The sequence below is a fragment of the Triturus cristatus genome, chromosome 4_1 (assembly GCF_964204655.1).
Source record: "Triturus cristatus chromosome 4_1, aTriCri1.1, whole genome shotgun sequence".
NCBI lineage: Eukaryota > Metazoa > Chordata > Amphibia > Caudata > Salamandridae > Triturus > Triturus cristatus.
This window is the reverse complement of record NC_140585.1, coordinates 630,353,206-630,378,836: the sequence shown is the minus strand read 5'-3', so window position 1 is coordinate 630,378,836 and position 25,631 is coordinate 630,353,206. Positions and strand designations below refer to the sequence as shown.

The 25,631-nt window shown below is 45.2% G+C and overlaps 1 protein-coding gene across 3 annotated transcripts in view; it reads left to right on the top strand.

The window, feature by feature from the left end:
• The window catches only part of NAV3 (neuron navigator 3), a 1,112,283-nt gene that overhangs the window by 951,617 nt on the left and 135,035 nt on the right, over window positions 1–25,631 (top strand). For 2 of the 3 annotated variants that reach the window (XM_085653004.1, XM_085653005.1), the window contains exons 24-27: window positions 6,446–6,557; window positions 16,800–16,921; window positions 18,573–18,593; window positions 21,279–21,442. In XM_085653004.1, the coding sequence (XP_085509130.1) occupies window positions 6,446–6,557; window positions 16,800–16,921; window positions 18,573–18,593; window positions 21,279–21,442 (419 nt within the window). The remainder of the gene's footprint in view (window positions 1–6,445; window positions 6,558–16,799; window positions 16,922–18,572; window positions 18,594–21,278; window positions 21,443–25,631) is intronic. The other variant, XM_085653006.1, reaches the window with a different exon arrangement.

Here is a 25,631-nt window from a genome sequence, read left to right as displayed (position 1 = left end):
TATGCCAGTGCACTGCACTCTGTATATTTTCTTATTGCCTGGTTTTGAATCCGGTGATGTTATGGCTCATATTACATTGGTCTTCCTCCTGAGGGGGCTGCTTTTGTTGACACGTAGGGTGGAGCACCGCTAGTTACTATGCAGCTGGTGATGCAGCAGATCTGCAAATTGTGGGCTTGTAGGTGCAACCAAAACAGGTCCATTGGATTGAGGGTCCGTGTCTCCTTATGTCTGTTTTAATAGGATCATCCACCATATGTGAGATTCCCTGCATTTTTCCAGGTAATGAGTATTTATAGCTCAGACTTTCCTTAGTTCTCGTACAATTATTAGACAGATTACCCTCAGTATCTGTTATAAACCAGCATGCAATTTACTGCATGTTGAAGTCATAAACATATGTACAGTTAGTTTACACCAACTGAACTCCCTTTTTGCAACCTTAGCCCTCCACATACAAAGTCCAGACAATGAATTGCAATTTGTAAAATATTTGTATGACATTCTCACTGGCTTACATTCAGGTTGACTATTAAGACTCATTACTGCCCCAGTGCCTTTGAACCCCAATATTTGATCTCCCAGATTTTTACCAAAATAATTTATCTCATGTTGATCTAGCAGTAAGAGACTACACCCTATATCAGGAAAACACCATTTAACAGAATTAAACAGAATAAAATATTGGAATATTGGAAGCATAAATGACTGAGCAGAGGACTGAGTGAATTCATTACAGACTAATCAAAATGTGGTAGAGGGAAAATGCTTGAAATGCCATGCAGGCCCAAATTCGTAAGTACACACAATTCAAAATCATAAACGTAATAATTATTGGTTAAGCAGAACTAAGTAAAAACTGTAAGTACCAAACTCGTATAGAGTACTGACAGCATCGCATTATCAAATCTAAGGCCAAAAATGAACAGAGCCTTGGAGGAAAATTGAAAGTCACCCACCCACAAGGAAAATAAATTATTAAAACCCATGAAAGACAGAAATCCGGAGGTTTTATAGGAAAAAACACACAAGCTATTGATAGATTCAGTAAATTCATCCTGGTATGATCCTGGTTCCGATCACATTGGCAAATCAGAATGACCAACATAATATTCTAAATATTTAGTACGTACCCATTTCTTATGGCAAGGGAAATCTTTTGCCCGCTCTCTAATCATACGCACTCTGCAGATGTATAACAAAAATGAAATATTTCTCAAGCAATGGCTCCAGCAGAAATCCTAGAAAATTATACTCTGAGGCCATCTTAAAAGCTTTATTCACAAAACGCGTTTTCTAACAATGTTGTACATTAGGAATACATTGACGTCACTCACTTGATGCTCCGCGGACACAAGGGAAGAGATGGCTTTGCAGTGGGAAACTGTTTGGGTGGGGGGATGAGATGAGGCAAATTGAGAAGAACTCCAGAAATGTCATCTATTTTGACACTAAAGGCCTATCACATGAAAATATGGCATGACTATTCATAGCATTATTTACACTTCTAAGTGACCTGGGTATCTCGAGCCAAGTGCCTAGTTGCCACTCTATGCATCTTTAAAAGTACTAATTATCAAAAATAATTTTCACACAATATTTGCCCATTTTGCATATTTTTGAAAGAGCTACAACACTATTCTGTTCCATGGTTTTTTTTTTGTTTGCTCTTTCGCTCGTTATATTAAGAGACACTTTGTAAAACAGTGTATATTAGTTATCTATGGATTAAACCGCGCATGGATCCATGTTATCAGCATTCTTGACGTTGCTAGAGGCTCGTCAGAGACCACAATCAAAAAACACATCTCATTGTTGTGACCATTACGTGTGCGGACGTGAATATGCCTTTAAGTCTGGATGCATTTGAAGGCAGCCATCTGGTTAATTATGATAAGACATTTATCACATTTTAGGAAAGTATAGCTGACTCAATTTATTTTTTACCAAAGTTAAATGTTGAGCATCCAACCACCGAATTTAAACATCGATAATTTCATCTTTAAAAACTTGATTTCCCTAGGCCAGTTCCATACTAAAATGTTAAAAGGATAACACTGAAACAAGCAATCTCATAAGCTAATTCCCCCAAGGTTTTGAGAAAGCCTTTCATTTATTTCCTTCTTTTCCTTGCAACTGAGGTTAAATTCCTCCAACAGCTTTAATCCTCATTAAATAAAATGAGTCAGAATGATTGGTTCTTAATCCAGTGGCGATAAACTTAATTTTAATTAATCTAAATGTGCATTGCAGCTGGCAAATCCTCTATTGCCTTGTGGAGCAGTTAAATGTCTGCTCATTACAGTCTTGCATATTAAGCATGTGTTTGGGACCCAGCAGCCTTTTCTTGGTTGCCACTGTGTTTTAAAGTGATTCCTGCCTGCGCAAGGCTTGAGATTCACGTTTACCTGTTGCCACGCAATTTATAAAGTTCCAGATTCTCGGCACAAACTTTACAACAACCAAATAACTCAATAAATCTCAACGATTATGGGAGGCTTGCCCTTTCATTGTTTTTAAATAATTATTTTAAGAGCGATTCTTATCCGAGGCTATACATTTATTAGAACATTGGAACGTTGAGAGCTTCATGGAAGACAACGAAGTGGCTCCGACCTTAAAATGTCTGCTATAAGCCTTCTGTTCCAACATGCCAATGGCTGTATCTATGTTACTCTGTCTTTTTAATTTAGAACATTCTACACTCAGTAGTGGAATGTTCTAATAGATGTATAGCCCTTCTGCCTCGGGCTATACCTGTTGTTAAATCCCTCACTCTCATTATAGGCCCTCGCTTGCGGCTTGGTCCTATACCTCGGGTTCAGGGTCTTTAACAACTGGTATATCCCTTGGCATTGAGCTATAAGGCTAAAGTAGCCATGCAAAAATAGCAGTAACTGCAAGGATGCCTGCCTATCCAGATCATGTTGCATTGTGCTTGTTGGGCGCTCCCTATGAAATAAAGGTCTATTTCAGGCCTTTCATAGTTAATTGGTGGCTCCTGCTCTGACTTGTCAGCCCAGAAATGAAACCTGGTGGAGAAAAAGAGAGAGAAAATGACTCAATAGAATATAAAGTATTGTGTAAGTGCCAACACCATAAATCTAGAAGCTTATGACTCAAATCTATGTTCTAGCTACTAGACTACACCCCAGGTCATTTCCGAGAAGAACAGTATAGCAGATTGTTACTTTATGCTGCTTTTACGAACCTAATTTATCAAAATACAGAATGTCATTGTTACTATTCAAATAAAACTGGTACTGATGTGTTACAGTGTAAGGGAGTAAATGCAATCAAGGCTCGCAGTGGAAGCTCAAACCTCAGGGGTCATATTGTGAAGTTGCACAGCCTTGTTCTGTATGCGCACAGAACCTGAAAGGAGCTGTACACCTTCTAATCAGTGAAATCATGCTGGCTGCAGTGTATGTGCTCTGTCATGAACTCCAAAGTGAATGCTTGGATAGAGCAGTGATCATCCTTCCTTTATGCTTCCTGGGACAGCTGCATGGAAACAAGGTGTAACTGCAGCGCAAGTGCTTCAGGCACTGCTGTTTCACTGCTTGTGTGGGTAGTAGACCCATTCTGTTGATACACTGGTGACCAAATGAGAATACCCAGGATTGTGCATGCAAAATCTGAAAGGGTTTGATTTTATGCATGATGGTCACCTTGCACCAGTGAGTCACCTGTAATGTGTGTACCCTGGCTGGTGCAGTTTCTGTGCTGGTACTTGTTCATATCAACATGTATATTTTTGAAAATGAAATTTTCCCGAGTTTTAAGATTTGATGAAAATGCAGAGAAAAGTATTTAATTTGATCAGAAAGTCGCACAAACTTTGGAACATTGTCGTTAGGCATGCATAGTAATCTGACTTCCAGTGCATTCGCTTGAGGTAAAGCTTCCAGCACCTGACTTATCTACTGCAGGATGTCTTCTGAGCATGGCATCTGAGGCTTTACCAAACCTGCGTTCTGTCTACACTCATGCATGGATCAGACTGCTGGTGGATGATGAAAAGCAACATCACTAAACTCTCAGTCATCCACACCAGTATGCTGAGAAACGTCTTGTGCATTTTCTGGCCGTGAACCATCTCCAATCATGAGCTGCTCACTAGATGCAACGTAAGAGGATGGACACCATAATTATGAGAAGAATGTGGTGATTGACAGGATACACCATCAGAAGAGAACAAAACTCCATCACAAGAACATCTCACCACTGGACCCCAGAAGACAAGTGGAAGAGCGGCAAGCCAAAGAACACCTATAGGCGAACTGTGGAAAAATAAATAAAGACACTGAACCACAGCTGGGGCACCGTGCAAAAACTTACCAATGGCAGACAAAAGTGGAGGTCCTTTATTGCTGCCCTACATGTCTGCTGGCATAACAACTGTAAGTCAGTAAATAACGTTTCCAGCACCTGTCCGGTCAAAAATGACGATTTCCAACTGCAGGATGTCCTCTGGGCATGGCATCTTGCAAGCAGAGATCTTAATGTAAAATTGTGCTGCAGCCCTCCGCTTTACGAGGTGTGCCTTACCTGGAGTAGGAGAGCAGAACTGTCGTCGTGGCGGGTTCAACATGGGTAAAGTACAACAGGGAATGGAAGGATGCAGGCATCCTGTTAATGGACCTTTAACTGGGGCAGGTTTGGTCAAGACTGTGCCTGGAGAAGAGGGGGCTCAGGGCAAGGGTTTCACAAGACTAATTGTGCAAATGACTTTACAATCAACTAGTGAGTGTGGTCACTGGTACAACACACACAATGGAATAAAGCACTCCTTAGCACGTGCAACTACTGCTGGAATTCTGTAGAATCATAAAGTTATTTATTTCAGTCTACAGAATAGTGTGAAGTGATTTTTAATCCCGTGTTTAGATTACTCACTTGAAAAACATTAGTTTGAAGAAATTAGAAATTTGCTGTTGGGCCTACAAAACTATCTGGGAGGTAAGCAGATAATCTCAAGAGGCTCCCAGCATATGAAGGCAAATATAAACCTTGACAGGAGACAACCAGGAGTAAAGAACAAAAATGTAATAAAACGATGTCATTTCCATTACTCTTAAACTCTGCTGGATTGTAACAGGCACTCCTCACCAGTGACCAAAAAATAAAGAAATAAGAGAAGAGGCCCACAGTTCTTCTTGGGCGCCGGCTGCAGACACTGCTGGATGACTAGGCTTCTGAATACCAAGGCAGTCTAGTTTTTGATTCCTCTTTATGCTTCTTTCTTTTATCACCATACACGTCCTGTATATTTATATCACACTTACCTTTACCTACCCTGCTTTCTCCCTTTATTACTATGTTGCTTTATTTTTCTCCCTCCTTTCTACCTTCTCTGACTTTTCTCTCTTTTGATCTGTTTCAAAATGAGTGAGAGTGCTAACCATTTCAAAAGTACTATAAACTTCCCTATTCAAGATAACCATCTCCAAGAACTAACTATGCAGTAAACCATTATCTATGCATTGCTCCATATCACCATTAACTGCTCATATTTTTCTCAGCTGATTGAAATTCTCATGAAAATGTCACAATTGTGAAGGATTTTTATGCCACTCAGGTGAGGTTCACACACATATGTACAGTAATATCTAAACAAAGAAGAAAGCTCTCTTCTCAAGCCTTGTAGGGATGAAAGATCAGAAGAATTATGTTTAACTATCCTTGTGAATGAGCTGGGTCTGACTGGAGAATTGAAAGCAGTCCTGGCAAAATGGTTAGGCCAGTCTCTCTCTCTCTCTCTCTCTCTCTCTCTCTCTCTCTCTCCTTATCGGCCCCTCTCTCTCTCTCTCTCTCTCTCTCTCTCTCTCTCTCCTTAACGGCCCCTCTCTCTCTCTCTCTCTCTCTCTCTCTCTCTCTCTCTCTCTCTCTCTCCTTAACGGCCCCTCTCTCTCTCTCCTTAACGGCCCCTCTCTCTCTCTCCTTAACGGCCCCTCTCTCTCTCTCCTTATCGGCCTCTCTCTCTCTCTCTCTCTCTCTCTCTCTCTCTCTCTCTCTCTCTCTCTCTCTCTCTCTCTCTCTCTCTCTCTCTTTCCTTCCTTATCGGCCCCTCTCTCTCTCTCTCTCCCTCTCTCTCTCTCTCTCTCTCTCTCTCTCTCTCTCTCTCTCTCTCTCTCTCTCTCCTTCCTTATCGGCCCCTCTCTCTCTCTCCTTATCGGCCCCTCTCCCTCTTGAAGCCCCCTGTGCCTGTTGCAATTAATATCGGGGAACTAGGGAAGGGACTAAGGCACCGGGGCCTTCAATGGCTCTAGCCCACTGGGGACATTCCTGATAGTATCAAAGGTCAGTCTGGCCTTATGAATGAGCTAGAGTGGTGCTGAAGTGGGTGCTAAATTGTGTATTATGTTTCAATCTACATTTATTGAATACGCTGCCATTTTAATTAATTTAATGAAGGATGTTTTGTGCTTCCTCAATTTCCTAGGATTCAGAGCTTATTGAACTGAAGGATACCATAGAAACACTGAAAACCCAGAATGCTGCTGCGCAGGCTGCTATCCAGGGAGCACTGAATGGTTCTGATCATTCTCACAGAGGTACCCTTCTAATTTTTCATTTTATCTTATCCTTTATTGTGACAATAATTGTTAGACCTTGCCATTTTGACACGTTTATCCCCAAACTTTTTGCCTTTCGCCTCCTATTTTTCTGACCCTGTTTTTGTTAATTATAGAGTTCTGGGCACTTTGCCATTGCTTTGCTTATCAGTGCTTAAGTGCATATGCTCTCTGTATAGATTATGATATGATTGGTTATCCATGATTGACATATTTGATTTACTGGTACGTCCCTAGTAAAGTGCACGGTGTGTGCCAGGGCCTGTAAATAAAATACTACTAGTGAGATTGCAGCACTGGTTATGCCACCCACGTGAGTCGCCCTGTAAATGTGTCTCAGACTTATCACTGTAGGGTCTGCGCGTGCACTTGTAAACTGCCATGTTGCCCTGGCAGGTGCACCCACTTGACAGGCCCAAACCTTCCTTTTCCTTACATGTAAGGTACCCCTAAGGAAGGCCCAAGGTACTCCCATAGGTAGGGGTGCAGTGTATGTGAAAGGTAGGACATGTCCTGGTGTGTGTGACATGTCTTGATAGTGAAATACTTTGTATTTCGTTTTTCACTATTGAAAGGCTATCTGTCCCATAGGCTTCTCATTGCGGCTGCACTGTAACATTTTACATGTGTAGCTTTCCATAGGGACAAGATAGAAAAATTAAGTTTAGGCTCTCTGAACTCAGAATTTATTAACAGACCTTTTGGTAAAGGTGGTTTTTAAGTTCTGTGTTTGAAAATGCCAATTTTAGAAAGTGGACATTTTCTTAATTTACCATTCTGTGTGCCTCTGGCTGTTTGTGTATTCAGCATCTGGTGTTTGAGTGACAGGAGCTGGGATGTGCGTTCAGTATAGACAGTCACTGGGGGGTGGGGGGGTTCAGGTGTTCCCTGCCGTGCCTGGGTGACTCATCGCAGGGCTGAAAAGGCCTGGTCTGCATTTATAGTGGTGGGAGGAGTATCGCTTGCACCTGAATAGGCTTTGTCTCCATTTTCACATTTAGCCCTCTGTGATCATGCTGCACCAGGGAGGACAGGACTGGTTTGGACTGAGTTCAGAGACCCTTACAGCAAAGAGAACACTCACAATTTGGGGTATAAATATTACACCTAAAACCCAGGATTTTAGATTACTTCCAGGAAAGAGAGGACTCTGCCAAGAAGAAGAGTGGAGGACAATGTGAGGAGCACTGCCTTTTTCTGTGTGAGGTTGGCCTGAAGTTGCTGCTTCTGTCTGTGGTAGAGGAAAAGGACTGACTCTTTTTGCCCTGCTGTGGTATCCTGCTTTTGGAGACTCTCCAAGGGCTTGTGTGTGTTGGCCTCCTGTTGGAAGTCTCAGGAATACAAAAGACTTCAGGAAAGAACCTTGTGGAGTCTAAAAGTAATCTGCCTGGTGGGAGAGCTGAAGAGCTGTGTGAAGAGCGCAGCCCCTTACTTGTGTGGGGGTGGAACGGCCCGCAGTTGCTGCTCCTATCTAGAGCAGGAGGAAGGACTGGACTGTTGTTTCGCCAATTTGCAAAACAGTGCATGATGAGCACTGTATTTTCCATCTTAAAAGGGAACTAGCACCTGGAAGATTGTGATTCTTTGAAACTTCCTGGGGCTTTTACTTTATTGGAAGTTTCCATTGTGCTTTTATGGAGCTAGGAATTACCGGAGATTTTGGTTGCTGAATAGCCTCCTTCTGCTTTATTTTCTTTGAAATGCCTCCCTGGACTTACATCGCTGGTAAGCACCCACGCTCTTCCTTGTTTACCAAATCCTTTGTGCACCCTGTTCAGCGAAGGCATGCAGCTATGGAGACACCGCCCACTGTATTGTGAGAAGGTCTGAGAGGTGAACAGGGTGTGACCGCCAGGAAGGAGACTGTGAGGCAAGAGCCCCCCTGTGCCCCTGGCAAACAGTAAGCGATCCTGGTGTCTGCTGCCAACAGAGCCTGGGTGCGGGAAGGGCTAACGGAAGCAGGGCCTCCCAGCCGCACCAGGCAGATGAGCAGTGAGGCACAGAGAGCCTCGTGTCCGTCACAACAGAGACCTGCTGAGGGCTCCCAATGCTGTGGTGGTGCTCTGCCCCTTCCACATTGCTGAGTTCCGCTTCTTCCGCATTCGGAGCTCCACCGGAGCCATCAGGGTTGGTTCCTGCCCCGCTGCAGGGCTGAAACAGGTACAGGCTGGCGTCCCCCTTCACATTGATATTCGTGAGTGCACCAGGACGGTGTGCTCCCGATCGGCTACCACTGAGGTGCTGGTCTCAAGGAGAAGAACCTTTGGCAGCTTAATTTTCCCAGATTTTACCTACATAATTTGTGACACTTTCCTGCTCTGCGGAAACCAATAGAGCGTTTCCTTACAGCAGGAGTGGCCTGGGAAAGGGGACAGGGGAAAGTGTCTTGATGGAAACCAAGCTTTCCTGCAAGTTGGTTCTGTTAAGGTTTTCACTTTGATATTTGTGACATTGGCCTAGTTGGCCAGCTAATGTGTTTTGCCCATAATACCAAGGGATGTGGTCTAATGGGGTTGACCTACACTACAAAGTGATTTAGGATCTATCTTATGTCTATGACAATCGCCTTATGGCACAATGAGTTATGAACTGTGTCACTTAGGGGTATTTACTACAGTACACTACATGTGTTATGACAAGTGCCTAGTGGCGCAGTGATTTATGTGATTGTGGTCTATTTGTTTTATATATACAATACAGGTGATATTTATATATAACCTTGTGTGGAGTCTCTTTTTGTGGTGTGCCTAGTGTGCCACTGGTGTGTGTGTGTGTGTGTGTTTTGTGCAAGCGCTTTACACATTGCCTCTGGGATAAGCCTGACTGCTCTGCCAAGCTACCAAGGGGGTAGCAGGGGTTATCTTGTGTGTGTAACTCCCTTTCCCTGACTAGAGTTGTGAGTTCTGCCTGGCTTAGATGTATATCCAAGCCAACCAGAAATCCCATTTCTAACAATAATCAATTTAGTCAACATGCAGTCACGGGCGTTAGGCATAAGTGCCCGAGACATTTTTTGGATTGAAGTTGGTACAAAACTGTTCCCCGATTTAAAGAAGGAGCAAAGCCCTTAAAACAATATGTTCGAGGCATGTGGGCTGCTGAATTCATATCTGTGCATAGATCGCCGCCTAGTGTTGGGTCCGGATGTTTGCACGTTGTTGTCCTGGAAGAGTCTTCGAAGTATCCTTGGATAGGTGACTCCTCCCATGGACTACAGTGCGCATGGGCATCCTCTCCATCCTCAGATTGTTTTTTTCCGCCATTGGGTTCGGATGTGCTATCTTAGCTCAAGTTAGGAAAAACTTTTGTCGAGGCCACAAGGCCTTTAGTTCGCGTCGGTACTGTTTATCGATCGGGTTTCGATACTTTTTGTTAGTTTACTAACTTTCAGCACCGACTTTGTTCGCATTTGCCTGTCCATCGACTCTACTTCGACGATGGAATCCAGGACGCCATTCAAAAGGTGTCCGGTATGCAATGCGAAGTACCCACACATCGACGTCCATCCGGTGTGCAACAAATGCCTTTCGCCGGACCACGACGAATCGACATGTATGGCCTGTGCCCGGTTCCGTTCAAAGAAGACTCTGCGGAATCGTCGAGCGGCGAGGCTCGAAGCGCAGCACGCGGCACCGGCCCCAGCTGACATCTTCGACGAGGCTGACGACGTCGAAGAAGTAGAAGTCTTACCCTCCAGTCCCGTTTCCGAACACGAACACGAACCCGGATCGGACGAGGCCGACGAGTCACTCTTCCACAGAGGTGAAGACGACACCGAGGTAGGAGACGACGAGGAGGCCTTAGGAGCCGAAGAGAGTAGCTCCGATGATGAACAAGGCCTACCTGTTCAGACCGAAATTTCACCAGCGCCACAGACTATGGCTCCGGTCGAGGGATCGCCTTCGGGCCTTACCCGAGACCTATCACGCAGTCCTTCGGCCCCGCCCTCGGGCCCGGCCTCGGACGTTCAGCGGCAGCCATTACCGCTTAAGCCAGCTGGTTTCCCTTCCACGAAACCGAAACCGAAAGCTGCTCAGGTTCCTACGAAACCGAAACTGAAAGTGGCGCTAGTCGGATCGAGGCCTTCAACACCTTCGACGCCAGCGCACCGGGTCGGCACCGACCGCACCAAGAGAGACTTCGGTGCCGAACTCGAGACGGGCGACATGGGAGTCGACAAACGGAAGAAGGTCATCGGCGCCGACAAACCTGCCCGGTTACCGGCGTCGACGCCACCGACACCGAGGGCCGTCCCGCCTGCTACGCCTCGCAGCACTCCCTCGACGACACCAAAACCTCACGTGTCGAAGACGTCGACGGTGATCTCCGCACCTCGACTCGATGCGCCACGGGCGCAGAAGATATCTGCAGCCGCCTCGACGACCCTGGCGGGGGCCACGACCTCTAAGGCGCCCCGAGTACGGCCTGGCGCGATGCCAGGCTGCAGATCCAAGGACGCACTCCAGGACCCGTCGGGTTCCGGTTCGGCTCCGGCGGTTTCGTCGGTGCCGACCAGCATTACCTTCGGCTTGCCTCCACCCACAATCCCGAAGGCGTTTCAACTCAGGACACAGGTCACCAAAACTGCGGTTACACCTGTCGAGCCGTCTCCGTCACACGTCATCGACGCCGACACTGGCAGGATGATTCTCCACGGCCGAAGGATAACTTCGGAACCGCCATTGGAACCTTTCAGGATCCCGCTAAAGAGGAAGCTGCCTGTGGACTCAGAACCTCTCCTGTATGAACCCTTCTATTCACCCTACCAGGATCCACACCGGGCCTCCCCCACACGCTCCGACACGGATGCATTGGGGGACTACTTGGATGAACAAGTCCCCTACCATGTGGACACGGACCCTGATGACCAGCAGGACCCTGACCAAACTTGGGGCGACCCTGCAGACCCCAGTGCACCTCTTGATGCACAGGACACACAACTATATGGGCCAAAAACATCACCCACAGAGGATACTGCGGCGTTCAACGCTCTGATTGAACGTGCGGCAAACAACCATTTTGTACAGCTTCACTCTGATATCATCGAAGATGACTTTCTAATGGACACCTTTGCATCCTCAGAAAGACATGTAAAGACTCTGCCAATGTTGAAGGGGGTCCTCAAGCCAGCCACTGACATTTTCAAGGAACCCACCAGGGCACGAGTGATAAACCCCAGGATCGATAAAAAATACAGATCAGCACCTGGGGATCCTACTTACATCAGAGGCCAATTACCACTCGACTCCATCGTTGTGGCGAATGCCCGCAAGAGGGCACACTCGCAGACAACGGGTGACGCTCCTCCCCCGGACAAAGAGTCCAAGGTGCTAGAGACCTCCGGCAAGCGAGTTGCCGCACAAGCTGCAAACATATGGCGCATAGCTAACACTCAAGCGCTCCTCGCTCGCTACGATAGAGCGCACTATGACACACTGGAGCAACTTCTTCAGCACCTACCTGACCCCTACAAAGAAGGTGCAGAAATCCTTATCAGAGAGGGACAGCTACTCACAAATGCTGCCATTAAATGTGCACTAGACGCTGCAGACACGGCTGCCAGGGCCATCAACACTAGCGTCATCCTACGACGTCACGCCTGGCTACGTATCTCAGGATTCAAGCCTGAGGTACAAAACAATATACTTAATCAGCCCGTCAACCCCGACTTTTTGTTCGGACCTGAGGTTGACACCACCCTCGAGAAGATAAAAAAGGACACGGACACTGCAAAGTCCATGGGCGCCCTACAAACTCAGTCCTTTCGGAGCGGCTCCTTTCGTCGCCCCGGAAACAAGGGGGCAGGTAGAGGACAGGGGTCACAACAAACATATAACAAGGGTAATACGCAGACCACCTACGATAAGAACACCCGAGGTGGCTATCGTGGCTCCAGTACCAAGGGCAGAGGACGTGGCTACGGCAACACCAGGTCCTCCCCCAAGAACAAGCAGTGACGCCCTCTCCCTTCCTCCCGACCACATAACACCTGTCGGGGGAAGGCTACAACGGTTCCTGTCCACGTGGAACTCCATCACCACGGACAGGTGGGTCAAAGATATTATAAAACACGGTTACTGTCTGGAGTTAACTTCCACTCCACCCACAATACCACCAAGAAACCGTCCTATGTCCTCAGAGCACTTAACGCTCTTACAGCAAGAGGTAGAAAGTATGCTTCTAAAAGGCGCTATCGAGCTCGTACCCATCCACGAGCAGGGCACGGGGGTTTACTCCCTCTACTTCTTAATTCCAAAAAAGGACGGGTCGCTCAGGCCTATATTAGACCTGAGACCCCTGAACCAGTACATTCTTTCAGAGCACTTTCACATGCTCACTCTACAGCAAGTCCTTCCGCTTCTCAAGCAGGGAGACTTCCTAGCATCACTGGACCTCAAGGATGCGTACTTCCACATACCCATCCACCCCTCACACAAAAAATACCTCAGGTTTACTGTTCAGGGGCAGCACTATCAGTTCAAAGTCCTTCCCTTCGGCGTGACAACAGCGCCCAGGGTTTTCACGAAGTGCCTAGCTACGGTGGCAGCACACTTACGGAGGCAGCATATACACGTCTACCCCTACCTAGACGACTGGCTCGTTCAAGCGAAGTCGGCCCAGCAATGTGCAAGCCATATGTCCCGCACCATTCACCTTCTTCACAGTCTGGGATTCTCACTAAATTACCCAAAGTCCCATCTCCAGCCCGCACACGTACAACAGTACCTGGGCGCGACTATAGACACTCTGGCGGCCTCAGCTCAGCCAAGTTTAGTGAGGATCAACAGCATACAACTGCTGATCTCCAAGTTCAAACCCAATCACTCGCTTCCAGCGCGAGTGTTTATGCAGTTGATAGGCATGATGGCCTCCTGCATCTTCATAGTCCCGCACGCGAGATTACATATGCGCCCACTTCAGGAGTGCCTAGCACGTCAGTGGAATCAGGCTCAAGGACAGTTGAAAGACCTAGTGTTGGTGAGCGGTCGGGCATACAACTCTCTGCATTGGTGGAATCCACAAAACCTTTGCAAGGGGCGACCGTTCCAAGAGCCTGTTCCACAAATAGTACTGACAGCGGACGCGTCTCTCCAGGGATGGGGAGCTCATGTACTACACTACACAGTGCAGGGACTATGGACGACACAACAGAAGAAGATGCACATCAACCTTCTGGAACTGATGGCAATCTTCCTGGCCATGAAGGCTTTCAAAGTACATCTGTGCAACAAGGTCGTGTTGATCCGGACGGACAACATGACCGCAATGTACTACATACAGAAACAGGGAGGGACACACTCTCCACAGTTGTCTCATCTGGCTCAGAGCATGTGGAAGTGGGCCATTCAGAGGAACATGTTCCTCATGGCGGAACACCTCCCCGGCAAGGACAACCAGATGGCGGATCTGCTCAGCAGACACAGCCACCAGATGCACGAGTGGGAGTTACACCCATCAGTACTCCAACCGTACTTCCAGCAGTGGGGTCACCCAGAGATAGACCTATTCGCGACAAGCGAAAACGCAAAATGCCAAAGCTTCGCCGCCAGATTCCCACATCCGCAGTCGCAGGGCAATGCGATATGGATGAACTGGTCCGGCAGATTTGCGTACGCTTTTCCCCCAGCACCGTTGATACCGCTGGTGGCTCGCAAACTCCGACAACACTCCCTGACACTCGTCCTAGTTGCTCCCACGTGGGCACGCCAGCCGTGGTACACCACCTTCCTCGAACTTTCCGTGGTACCGCATCAAAGGCTGCGGATCAAACCCGCGCATTTGACGCAGAACCATGGAGAGGTTCAGCACCCAGATCCGCAACAGCTGAACCTGGCGATCTGGCTCCTGAAGTCCTAGAGTTTGGCTATCTCAATCTGCCACCTGACTGCATGGACATCATCAAGGAGGCCAGGAGACCCACTACAAGAGCTTGCTATGCAGCCAAATGGAAAAGGTTCGTCATTTATTGCGGTAATAATGACATTAACCCGCTGGACGCATCCATCCACGACATCATATGTTACCTCTTACACCTATACCGATGCAATCTGGCGTACACCTCTATACGTGTCCATTTGACCGCAATATCAGCCTATCTGCAAACCAGGCAGCACCTCTCTCTATTCAGAGTGCCTGCCATCAAAGCATTCTTGGAAGGACTCAAACGAGTCATTCCACCTAGTCACCCACCGGCTCCAATGTGGAACCTCAACTTGGTCCTCACACGCCTGATGGGTCCACCCTTTGAACCTCTACACTCATGCGAGATTCAATTCCTTACCTGGAAAGTAGCCTTCCTGGTAGCGATCACTTCCCTAAGAAGAGTTAGTGAACTCCAGGCACTAACCGTTCAAGAGCCATTTATTCAGGTTCACGCCAACAGGGTCGTACTACGTACCAACCCCAAATTCATGCCCAAAGTAATATCGCAGTTCCACATGAACCAGACTATTGAACTGCCCGTTTTCTTCCAAAACCCACAAACTGTTGCAGAGCGGGCATTACATACACTAGATGTACGGAGGGCCCTCATGTACTACATCGACAGGACTAAACCCTTCAGGAAGACAAAACAACTATTCGTTGCCTTTGCCCCACACCACAAAGGTAACGCCATCTCCAAAGCAGGGATAGCCAGATGGATAGTTAAGTGTATTCAAATCTGTTATCAAAAGGCAAAACGCACATTAACTATTCCACCACGAGCCCACTCAACACGCAAGTTGGGGGCTTCCATGGCCTTCCTAGGAAATATTCCCCTGCATGATATATGCAGAGCAGCCACATGGTCCACTACACACACATTTACAAAACACTATTGCGTAGATGTGCAGTCAAAACAGCAGGCAGCTGTAGGACAGGCTGTTCTCAAAACACTTTTTCAGACCGCTGCAGCTGGCACGGGTAGCCGCCGCCAATAGAGGGCACTGCTATGTATTCTATGCACAGATATGAATTCAGCAGCCCACATGCCTCGAACTGAATATGCTACTTACCAGTATGCATCTGTTCTTGGCATGTAGGGCTGCTGACATTCATATCGCCCTCCCTCCTCCCCGGCGCCTGTCGCAGCTGCAGCTCTCAGAATTATTGCAAGCATGGTCATCACTTTCTGTATCTACTCCATCACTGCCACAATGGCGAAAAACAATCTGAGGATGGAGAGGATGCCCATGCGCACTGTAGTCCATGGGAGGAGTCACCTATCCAAGGATACTTCGAAGACTCTTCCAGGACAACAACGTGCAAACATCCGGACCCAACACTAGGCGGCGATCTATGCACAGATATGAATGTCAGCAGCCCTACATGCCAAGAACAGATGCATACTGGTAAGTAGCATATTCAATCCCGAGTGTACAAAAAAAGGTTTTAAAATGTATGTTTTTCTGGAATTATTTCTTTATCATGGTTACATTTTGAACAAACTTAATGGAAAGCAGGGTGGCAGAAAATACATGCCTTGGTGTTGTGTTGGTGGGGGAAAGATTTCCAACTGTGGGTGGAGGATCTCATTCCAGAACCTACTCCCTTTTTAGCAATCCTTCCAAGACTCTCCCAGAGGTTCTGAAGCTTAATTTTTCAAATTTGGAGCTTGGGTTAATGCTACTGCAGTCCGTGTGTGCCTGCCCTCACCCACCTTCATCTTGCAATAGGTGAGCAGACCCTTTGACAGGTGGGGTCTTTGACTATAATCCTCTTTGGCAGGGGCCAGGATAAGATCCATCAGACATTCTACGCTACTACAAGGATCACAAGTATAAGGTCATCTGGAGAGGCCATTGTTTGAGAAATCTCTTGTCTCTTTGGGCAGTTTGCAGGCTCCTGTTATTGTGATTGTAACAAGCCCTGAGACAGGAGGTACTTTTAAATGGTAAACAACTCCGTGCAACAGAGGTCTGACGTCCCTCCCACCCACTCTTGTATTAGGTCCAAATATGCATTTACTTTCAAAATGGCCAATTTAGTCGCCACTTTCTCAATTTATGCAGCGTTATTAAAAGACAGAGTGAACTCTTTGTCCTGTTTTCTGTGTCTACTTTAGTATGACTTTATGGGTCGCTGTCGAGGCCATTATCCCCTTGAGTCTTCAACAGAGCATCTAATATTCCAGCCTAGTTTGTAAAATGGCATGTTAGTTTCATTTTAGAAGTGTGTTCATTTTATATATGAAGAACAGAAATAGACCCACAATGCAGATGGTTTTTCTGTTGCTTTTAGATATGAGAATAAGGCGACAACATTCATCGGAAAGTGTTTCGAGCGTTAACAGTGCTACTAGCCATTCCAGCATTGGCAGTGGGAATGATGTGGATGCCAAGAAAAAGAAAAAGAAAAGCTGGGTAAGTGTCTGACGGTTACATATCTTGTTGTGATTGTCAGTCCTTTTCACAAGGCTTCCTTGAACCATTGTGTACAGTATCAATATGTATAAATGAATGAAACAGCATAAATATTTTCCAAAAATTAAATTCGGCAGAACAGTGGGGCTGATTACGAGGTCGGTCGGACGAGCATCCAAATGCCATCATTGCAGGATCGGAACCGGCCGACAGGTAGTCAGCATGTCCCACTTGCCGAATTACGATCCGACCGCTGTGGAGGTGGTCGGAAACATCCCCTTTTCCGTTGCGGATTGTGCTGCGGCCCGGAAAAGGGCAGCAGCACAAGCTGCTGTGAAAAATAGGATTTTTTAAACATCCATGCCTTGCACTTGATGCCTGGCACACAGGTCATGGATGTTTGGGGGGGGGGCACCACAGGTACCCCACTAGGCTCATGACGGAGGCTGATGGAGGATGGAGGCCTTGCTAGGAGTCCCCAAAGTCCCTTTCCCACAGCCTTTCTATGGCAGTAGGACCACCATGGAAAGGCTGTCGGAAAGGGACATCGTAATCCCTACGGCGGTGCCTGAGTAGGCACCGCCCCTATTGTAGGGACTACAATCTGACTGACGGTGTAGCAGGCTCCATAAACCTGTCGGAAGCATTGCTCGGTTCCTACGAGCAATGCGGTCCAACCGACTGCATCATAAAGCGGCGGTCGGACCACTCTCCTTGATGTTGGTGGGCCTGCCACCGACGGCTTGTCGGTGGCGGTCCCACTGAAATGCTAATCAGCCCCTGTGTGTGGATTTCTTTTTTTTATATTTATGTATATCTGTTTGTTTTCACATTTAGATTTCTTTAAATATGTAACTAAATACATTGTTGTTTTGGACTAGCATTCCTTTAGATAACGAGTACAAATATCTTTGTTATTTTTTTTGCAAATATTAAATTGTGTTCAACAGATAGCAGGTTTTATTCTGCAGCCCCTGTGCTCCTGATTGGAAAGAAATTAGTCATTTGTGCCCGATTTGGAATTATAACATGTTGATAATACAGCACTGTTTATATCTCCTTGCGAATTCTGCCTTGTAGAACGTGGTGGGACCTGTGCAGGGAAAACTTTGCACGTTCTGGGATTTCTTTTATTTCAGAATTTGAAGGTGTTGCACTCAGAATGAGTGGCAACAGCACATCTAGTAAATGTTACCTTCACCATTATTTATGTTTACCAGTTGTGGTATTGTCTAAGCTAGCAGGGAACTCACAATGGAGCCAATCAACTTTAAAATGTTAGAAATGCAGCATTGAAGGGATCCTTTGCTTTCATGCACGAGCACGGTACGAGGTTGCCTTAATTGACTAGTTTCTATTAAAATGTGCTTTTAGCCAGTATCCGTGTGATTGCTTTGTGTCCACCTATGCTTTTAAAATGTAGAAAAGGTAGAACATCAATGGGGCAATGCAGCTTTCCATTTCATTGGGCGATCATACCTAGCAAGCACCCAAGATTGGTATCTGGATTTAACAATCAATAACAAATGATGTTATTAAAGACTAACACGTTTTATTTTGTGAATGTGTATGCAGATGGTAGTTTGTTGTAAATCTGCTCAGCCATGTTTCCCGTGATGTGTAATTCCGCACTCTTTCATGTTTCTGCAAGGTGAACTCTAAAGGAAGTGAGGTGAATATAAAACATGACTAATTTGGCATGCATCCATACAAACCCTCTCCTGGCATGATTGCTACTCACGTTGGCAGAAGCTTTTGCGGCTGCTTAAAACTCATTCACTTCTCCTTTTGCCTCGATTCAAATCCAATTCAAAATTGCAAATAAAGATTTTGACTGTTGATTTTCTGGGCAAAATTAATTTTGTTTTCTTAACAGATACTGCTTTGTAAGGACTAACATCACTCTGTGGAAACAGAAAAAATATGTCTAGATGTAAAATAATGTGTTTGACTTGATGGCTATTTTGGTGTACAGACAGTTAACTGATTAATGTGTAGATTGAAAGGTGGATGGGAAGGGGGTTTGAGACGTGACTGGATGGATGGAGAAATGATATAAATAGCTGATAAGCTGGATGGACAAACAGTGATCATCAGATGGCAAGACACATTCATTTGGAAGAAATGGCCTCTTCTGTAGAACTAAGAGCAGATTGAAAGGAAAAGAAAACCCAAGTAGGTATTAGAACAGACCAATTAAACACCACCTCACCGTGGTTTTGTATAACGGGACAGGACTAACCACGTACCACTTCCTTTGTCTAAAATCAGAAGTTGCCCACACTATGAAATCAGAATAAAAAAACTACAAACCGCAATGGGTATATTAATGTATAGACCAGTCAGTGAAGTGTGAGTCCATGCACACGCTGACCTCTGGATCTGACATTACAGTGGTAACCACATTGGGTCAATGTCAGATTCAGATCTTGTGGTAAACATTGTACCCTTTCTCTCTGATTTCCCGGTTCAGGCACTGCATTTGCTTGTAACTCAGCCTGCTGCAATGTAAGTTCTGCGGAACACATTCACTGTGCTGGATATTGGTGCGAAAGCTGTATTTTCATATCTCATTGGGTATCAAACACATTTACTGACTCCTAATGGGATGGAGAGAATAATTGAAGATACTCTGTGTATCTCACCAAGTCCCCCATGGTATTGGTCCAGCTGATCAGCCACATTGGGCCTGATTTAGAACTTGGCGAATGGGTTACTCTGTCACAAAGGTGACAGATATCCCATCTGCTGAAATATAAATCCCAGAGGATATAATGGGATGTTTATTTGAGCAGACGGGATATCCGTTGCAGTTCTGAAGGAGTAACCGTTCTCCAAGATCTAAATGAGGCCCATTGTGTGAATGCTGCAGCCCCCTACCCGCTGTATTCCTTCAGTGAGGAATTCTGAAAGTCCACCAGATTTTCAAATTTCACTTGAAAAGAAATTCCTTTGCGGTACATATTGTTCTTCTTTGAAATTCATTTCCATCGATAGCACCAAACTACATGGCATTCTCAAACAGCTAAATAGCTGGTTATTTCCGCATTGATTTTTATCGTAGAATTCTTTGCAGTTTCCTCCCTCAATAGCCTGTTGCACATCAAGTGCCAAGAAGCCTCCGTGGCAGACAAGCACTTTATAAAATAGATATAATAAATATTAATCAATATTGGCACAACAGCAGCAGGCATGACTTGCGGGTGAGGTTGGGGTGAGGGGGGTTGCACGAGTGGTCGTGATTGCGGGAGGTAGGGAAAAAATGTAATGAAAAAAAAATCACTTACCTTGCAGCCGGCCGGTCCTGCGTCACTGCTCCTGCTCTCCTGTTTCCAATTTCAGGAAGAGGCAGCAGCAGCAGCCAGGCTCCCTCCCCTAAGCCAATCACAACGCTGCAATTGTAGTGTTGTGCTTGGTCTGAGTACCATGACACGGCAATCAGCTAGGGGCTGTAGGGGTGACCCTGTTCTCCATGCAGGCTGTAATGCATCCTGCATGGAGAAGTGGGAAAGTGTGCATGACTGGATTGGGCGGCCTGAGAAGGCCGACCAAACAGTCTCTGCACACTTTTAGGAGTGGGCAAACCACTCGTCCACTGCCCTGCTCGCAGAGCAGCGCCACCCACCCACCCGCCCGCAAAGCAGCCAAACATAAAATGATTATAACTGAAAGTTACATTATGTTTTAGCTTCTGCACTGCTTGAAAGCAGTCGGGCAGAGGAGCCGCCCCTGTATTGGCAGAACATTTTTAGTTTTTATGAAAAGAAACATCTCCCTGAAAGCAATGTACTTTAACGTTAATGGTTGTTCTTATTTGAAAGCCTTCATAAAATAAACATTATCGATTCCAATTAATGCTAGTAAATACTAGCAAGAAAGGTACTTTGACCATTCCTTCCAATTTTGAAATAAGTATGAACCCAAATGTAAGCCTCATGGTTCTGAGCTTGGCATATCTGAGGTTCTTGCTGTACATGGACCGATTGGTTCACTAACATTGAATTTCTGCTTTAAAATTCAAATCACAGGTAATTTTTGTATCTTTCTTCAAGTAAAGAGAAGGTGTGAGAAAGACTAGTATTCATCTTTAAAAGTGAGCTGACATTATTGAGAGTCCTGGTTGTAGGCTTTTTTGTATATGATGGATGGCCTCTTGCAATAACCTGGAACCTGCTCTATCTGCTGGCTTCAAATGCATATGCTTTGCTTTGTTACTGAAATTATGATGTATTTCTTATGCAATTATATTCAGACCTGTGGCAATGGCTAAGACGACATCTGCAATCTAATTATTGAAAGACTTAAGTGCCTCAAAGTACTATTGGTTATAGAAGTACATGTTCATCCTTTTTTTCAGTTGAGGAGTTCCTTTAAGCAGGCTTTCGGCAAGAAAAAGTCCAGCAAGCAGTCTTCAGACATGGAAGAACAGAATGATCCATCACTTCCATCATCACCCAAGTTCAGCCACCAGTCAGACGAGCCATGTTTGTCATTGATGAAGCCATCACAATCCGCATCTGCGTAAGTTATTCCAGACATCTACTGTTTTTGACTTAGTAGGCAGCGCATAATCCAATTGCTGCATTTTACAATTTCAACATAGTGAACTCTGCTTTAGTTTACTTTATTGCTTTTATTGTTTGCTTTAGTTTAGTTTACTTATTTGTTTTTTTTCAATTGCTTTGGTTTTGTTTACTTATTTGGTTATGATGTATTTGTTTAATTATTTGGTTTTATTAATTGCTTTGATTTCGTTTACTTATTTGGTTTTAATAATTGTTTAGGTTTTTAAACTTATTTGGTTTGATTGATTGTTTTGCCATGCTGGGAAATGTAAGGGAGTTCATATGAACCACATAAAACCAGTTGAACACGTATCCGACTGTAGAGGCATAGAAGTAGATAGGCCAACACACATCTGTAACTTAAGATGCAATACATTGAAAATAACCTGTGGTGCACAAGATAAGAGCTAGGTAAAACTTTATGATAGCATTGCATTTGCAAGACACTGGTGTCTGATTTTGCCATTTTCATTGATGTACACTATACAGACTTAAGATGGAAGTCTAAGAGAGACTTGGAATGAACTTGCTAGAAAGAAGAGATTGGCGATGTCAAATAAATCTCAGTTAGCAAACCTTGATTAATTCTTAAGGTTGTAAGCACTCCAATAATGTCAGTGTTACTGGCACCAAAGAAAACTGTTACTCCTGAGATGCATTCTGGCTCCAAGAAATGTCATAACTGCATTCATTGCAACAATGTTATCACTGGCAGTATGGTGCTTTATCCCTGTATATGCCTGTCTCTGAAATTAAAATATTCAGCAGATTGTAACACCAAGAATGTTGTTGATTTCAGAAAATGTCCACACAGCTTTCTATATGTGGGGAAAACTGAAAGAAAAATGAAAATCAGAGTAACAGAACCTAAAAGCATCATTAGGAATCAGAATAAAAACTCCAGTCTAGTGCTTCATAGGGTTGAGGAAAAGAACTACATTGCACAAATTAGATTCCACATTCTAGAAATTAGATTCCAAATTCTAGAAGTAGTTCAACCCACACTTTAAATGGACAACCATAAAATTTTGCCTCAAAGAGAGACTCATGGGATAAAAAGACTCTATACCTTACAACCTAAAGAGTTAAACAATATGTTGTAAATATTTTGTTTTCTGTGACATCATAATACTCTTGTTTGACTACGGTTTCCCTCCCCATTTTTTTGCCATAAAGATTACGATGCATTTTGTTTTGCCACCACACAATAGTAATTTCATATTAATGGTTATATTTAGACAAGAAGGCTGTTTGTCCATGTTTAATTATATTCAGTTTTCTGTCTGTGGTCGTTTATCTTTTCACCATAATGTCTTTATACATTATAAACACATTATTATGAGTTATTGTTCAAGACAGTGTTTTTTAAATGATCAGTTTTTCACATATAAAACAATGTTTTCTTATACAATCAAAAAAGTGTCATTTTGCACTTGTTAACCTTAATATTGATGAGGGTTCACATTTAGTTTATATCAAGTTTGACACCATTACATAAACACAAAATGAACGTGATTTGAGAATCATGTTCATTTCTATTGTTCTACGGGACTCATACTTCCGAGTCAACATTTCATACACTTCCGCTACGCTTGTGCTTTAACAACCTTAATTTCTCAATGGTTGTAGGAAAGTGCATCTTTGACATAGTTACCTCCTACTTTTAGCCTGGAACAAGATATGATGTTGACTGAAAGTGCAATGGGTCCCTGGCACAACTTCAGCAACCCCTGTAAGTCCCTAGTAAATGGTAACCCTGGTACCTAGGGCATTGAGACTGAAGAGGGTCCACTAGGTCTGCAGCAAAAATTGTGGCACCCTAGGGATCCCTCACAAAGACCATGCAAACTGCCATTGCAGGTTGCGTGTCTTGGTGCAGAGAAAACTGAAGAGTCGACATGGCACACATCCCTGTGTGCCTTGCCCACAGACACTGCATGAGATCTAGGTAAGTCACCCCTACAGCAGGCCTTCCAGCCCGAAGGCAGGGTGCACTATGTCACATGGGTGCTCATTTCTGCCTGAGTATATTTGACCCTACAGTATCTATGTCCATTCTTGGATATTGTAAGTGTTCAGGGAAGCCTTGGAGAATATATGGGCTGGACGCCCATCATTACGAGTTTCCCAGCACCATGATGGCTTTACTGTATCCAGGGATGTTTGGTACCAAACATCTCATCCTAATAAATCCACACTCATGCCAGTGTTGTGTTTATTAGTAAATGCACACAGAGGAAGCCTTAGAGATGCCCCCTGAAAACCTACCAAACACTGGTGTGTCTCTTACTAGTCTTAACCAGCCTGCCACCACCAGACATGTTTCTGACCTCATGGACTGAGAGCGTTCGCTCTCTGTGGTCTGGAACAATACCTGCACTGGGCAGAGGTGGTTCACACCTCCTCCAGGCTGGAATGGTATTTCAAGGTGGAAGCCTTTCCTTTGAAATGCAACCCAGTCATCTCCAGATAGTGGAGGATGCCAACCCCCTGTCCTGCTCCACTTTTAGCAGGTGCACAGGTGGGCAAATGAGTTAGATTAAGAGGTGTGAACAAAATGGGAAGGTGCACCAGAAAGTAGTGATAGTCCATTGCATATGTGCAAATATATCCTTTATTGTATTTCTTCCGTAATAGACGAAAAAATCCAGCCAACGCGTTTCATTTCAATTACTCTTGGAACTTCATCGGGGCTTAAGATAATTTCAGGAAGTTGTTCACTTTGGAATGTATAACCTAATCGTCCTTCACAATTTTTACGGTGTGGGAGTCCTTGTTCAATGCTTCACCAGTCAGATTCGGTAACCTCTGGTAGTTACCAAAGAGGTTAATGAACAATTCTTTTTGATGCCATGATAAGTATCTCGTGTGTCTGTGGGAGTGGAAAAAAATGGTAGCTAAACCCACTGTGCTGCTCCACTTTTGGCGGGTGGACAGGTGAGAACATGAGTTAGATTAGGAGGTGTGCCCACATTCAGCCAGCTCCACCCCCAAGGTGGGGCAGTTGATGTAGACACCACTTTTCCAATTCCTCCATCTTGTCTTGGAAGGAATTAGCCAACTAGGATCAGGGTTATCCCCACTTCCCAATGGAAGTGGTCATAGGAGGGTGTAGCCACCCTTAAGATAGGTAGCCCATTGGCTACTAACTGGTACTCTCCCTAATCCCCCTTAATTTAGTATTTAGGGGGTACCCCTGTACCCTAAAATCAGATCCTGCTGACCTAAGAAGAAAAAGGATACACAAGAACCGCAAAGAGCAAGGAGAAGAGGACATGTGACTGACCAGGTGCCAATGCTGCCAGCCTTCGTTTTGTCTTCCACTCCTGCACCAAAAGCCGACTCATCTTGCAGCTGAACTCCAGAAGCCCTGGAGGTCTGCCTGCCTTTGACAAGGAACCATGACCTTCCGTGGATTGGTGAAACCAATCTCCTCACGATGGAGGTGAATCAATATCCAAAACAATGGCTGAAGTGATCGCCACTGGACCTGTCAAGGTGGTGGCCCCCCAGCAAAGTGGCTAGAGCCCCCCAAGAGTGGTAGCTGGCTCTTACCTAAATTCCAAGCCCTGACTGTACTCCCGACAACCTCTAGCTTTTGAGTGCAATCTGTTTGACATTTGCTGCAACCAAGGATTGTTGGTAGCCAGTCCGGCCACTGACCCCTTCAGTCTTCATTGCAGCAAAAGCGCATTCCACAACACCTGCCTCCGACGTTTGATTTTGCATCTCCAAATTTGTATGTCGACTGTGTGGCAGAAACTGCCTTGGCACGATCACTATTTGCCCTCGGACAGACCAAGGTGCATCCTTGGCGCATTTGCCCCCACCCCTGGTGGAGTACGTTCCCATGTGTTCCTGCATACAGTGTCCCTGGGCAACATATTCAAGAACTGACTGTTCCACTCAGGTCCTGGGACCCCAATGACCTCTACTCTGGGAGAGTAGAGACTGAACCAGACTCCAAGTGTCCGTTGACACAAGTTTTGTATAAGCCCATGTGCTTTTATCCCCGATTGCGATGGTCTTTGATTGACGGTCCTGCCGCCACCCGATTCCCCTATTGCCTGCAATTCTAAACTGGTTTGACGGTGAGCACAAGTTACCACAGTGTATTCTGATCGGTCCTGCCCGTCTCCCATTGA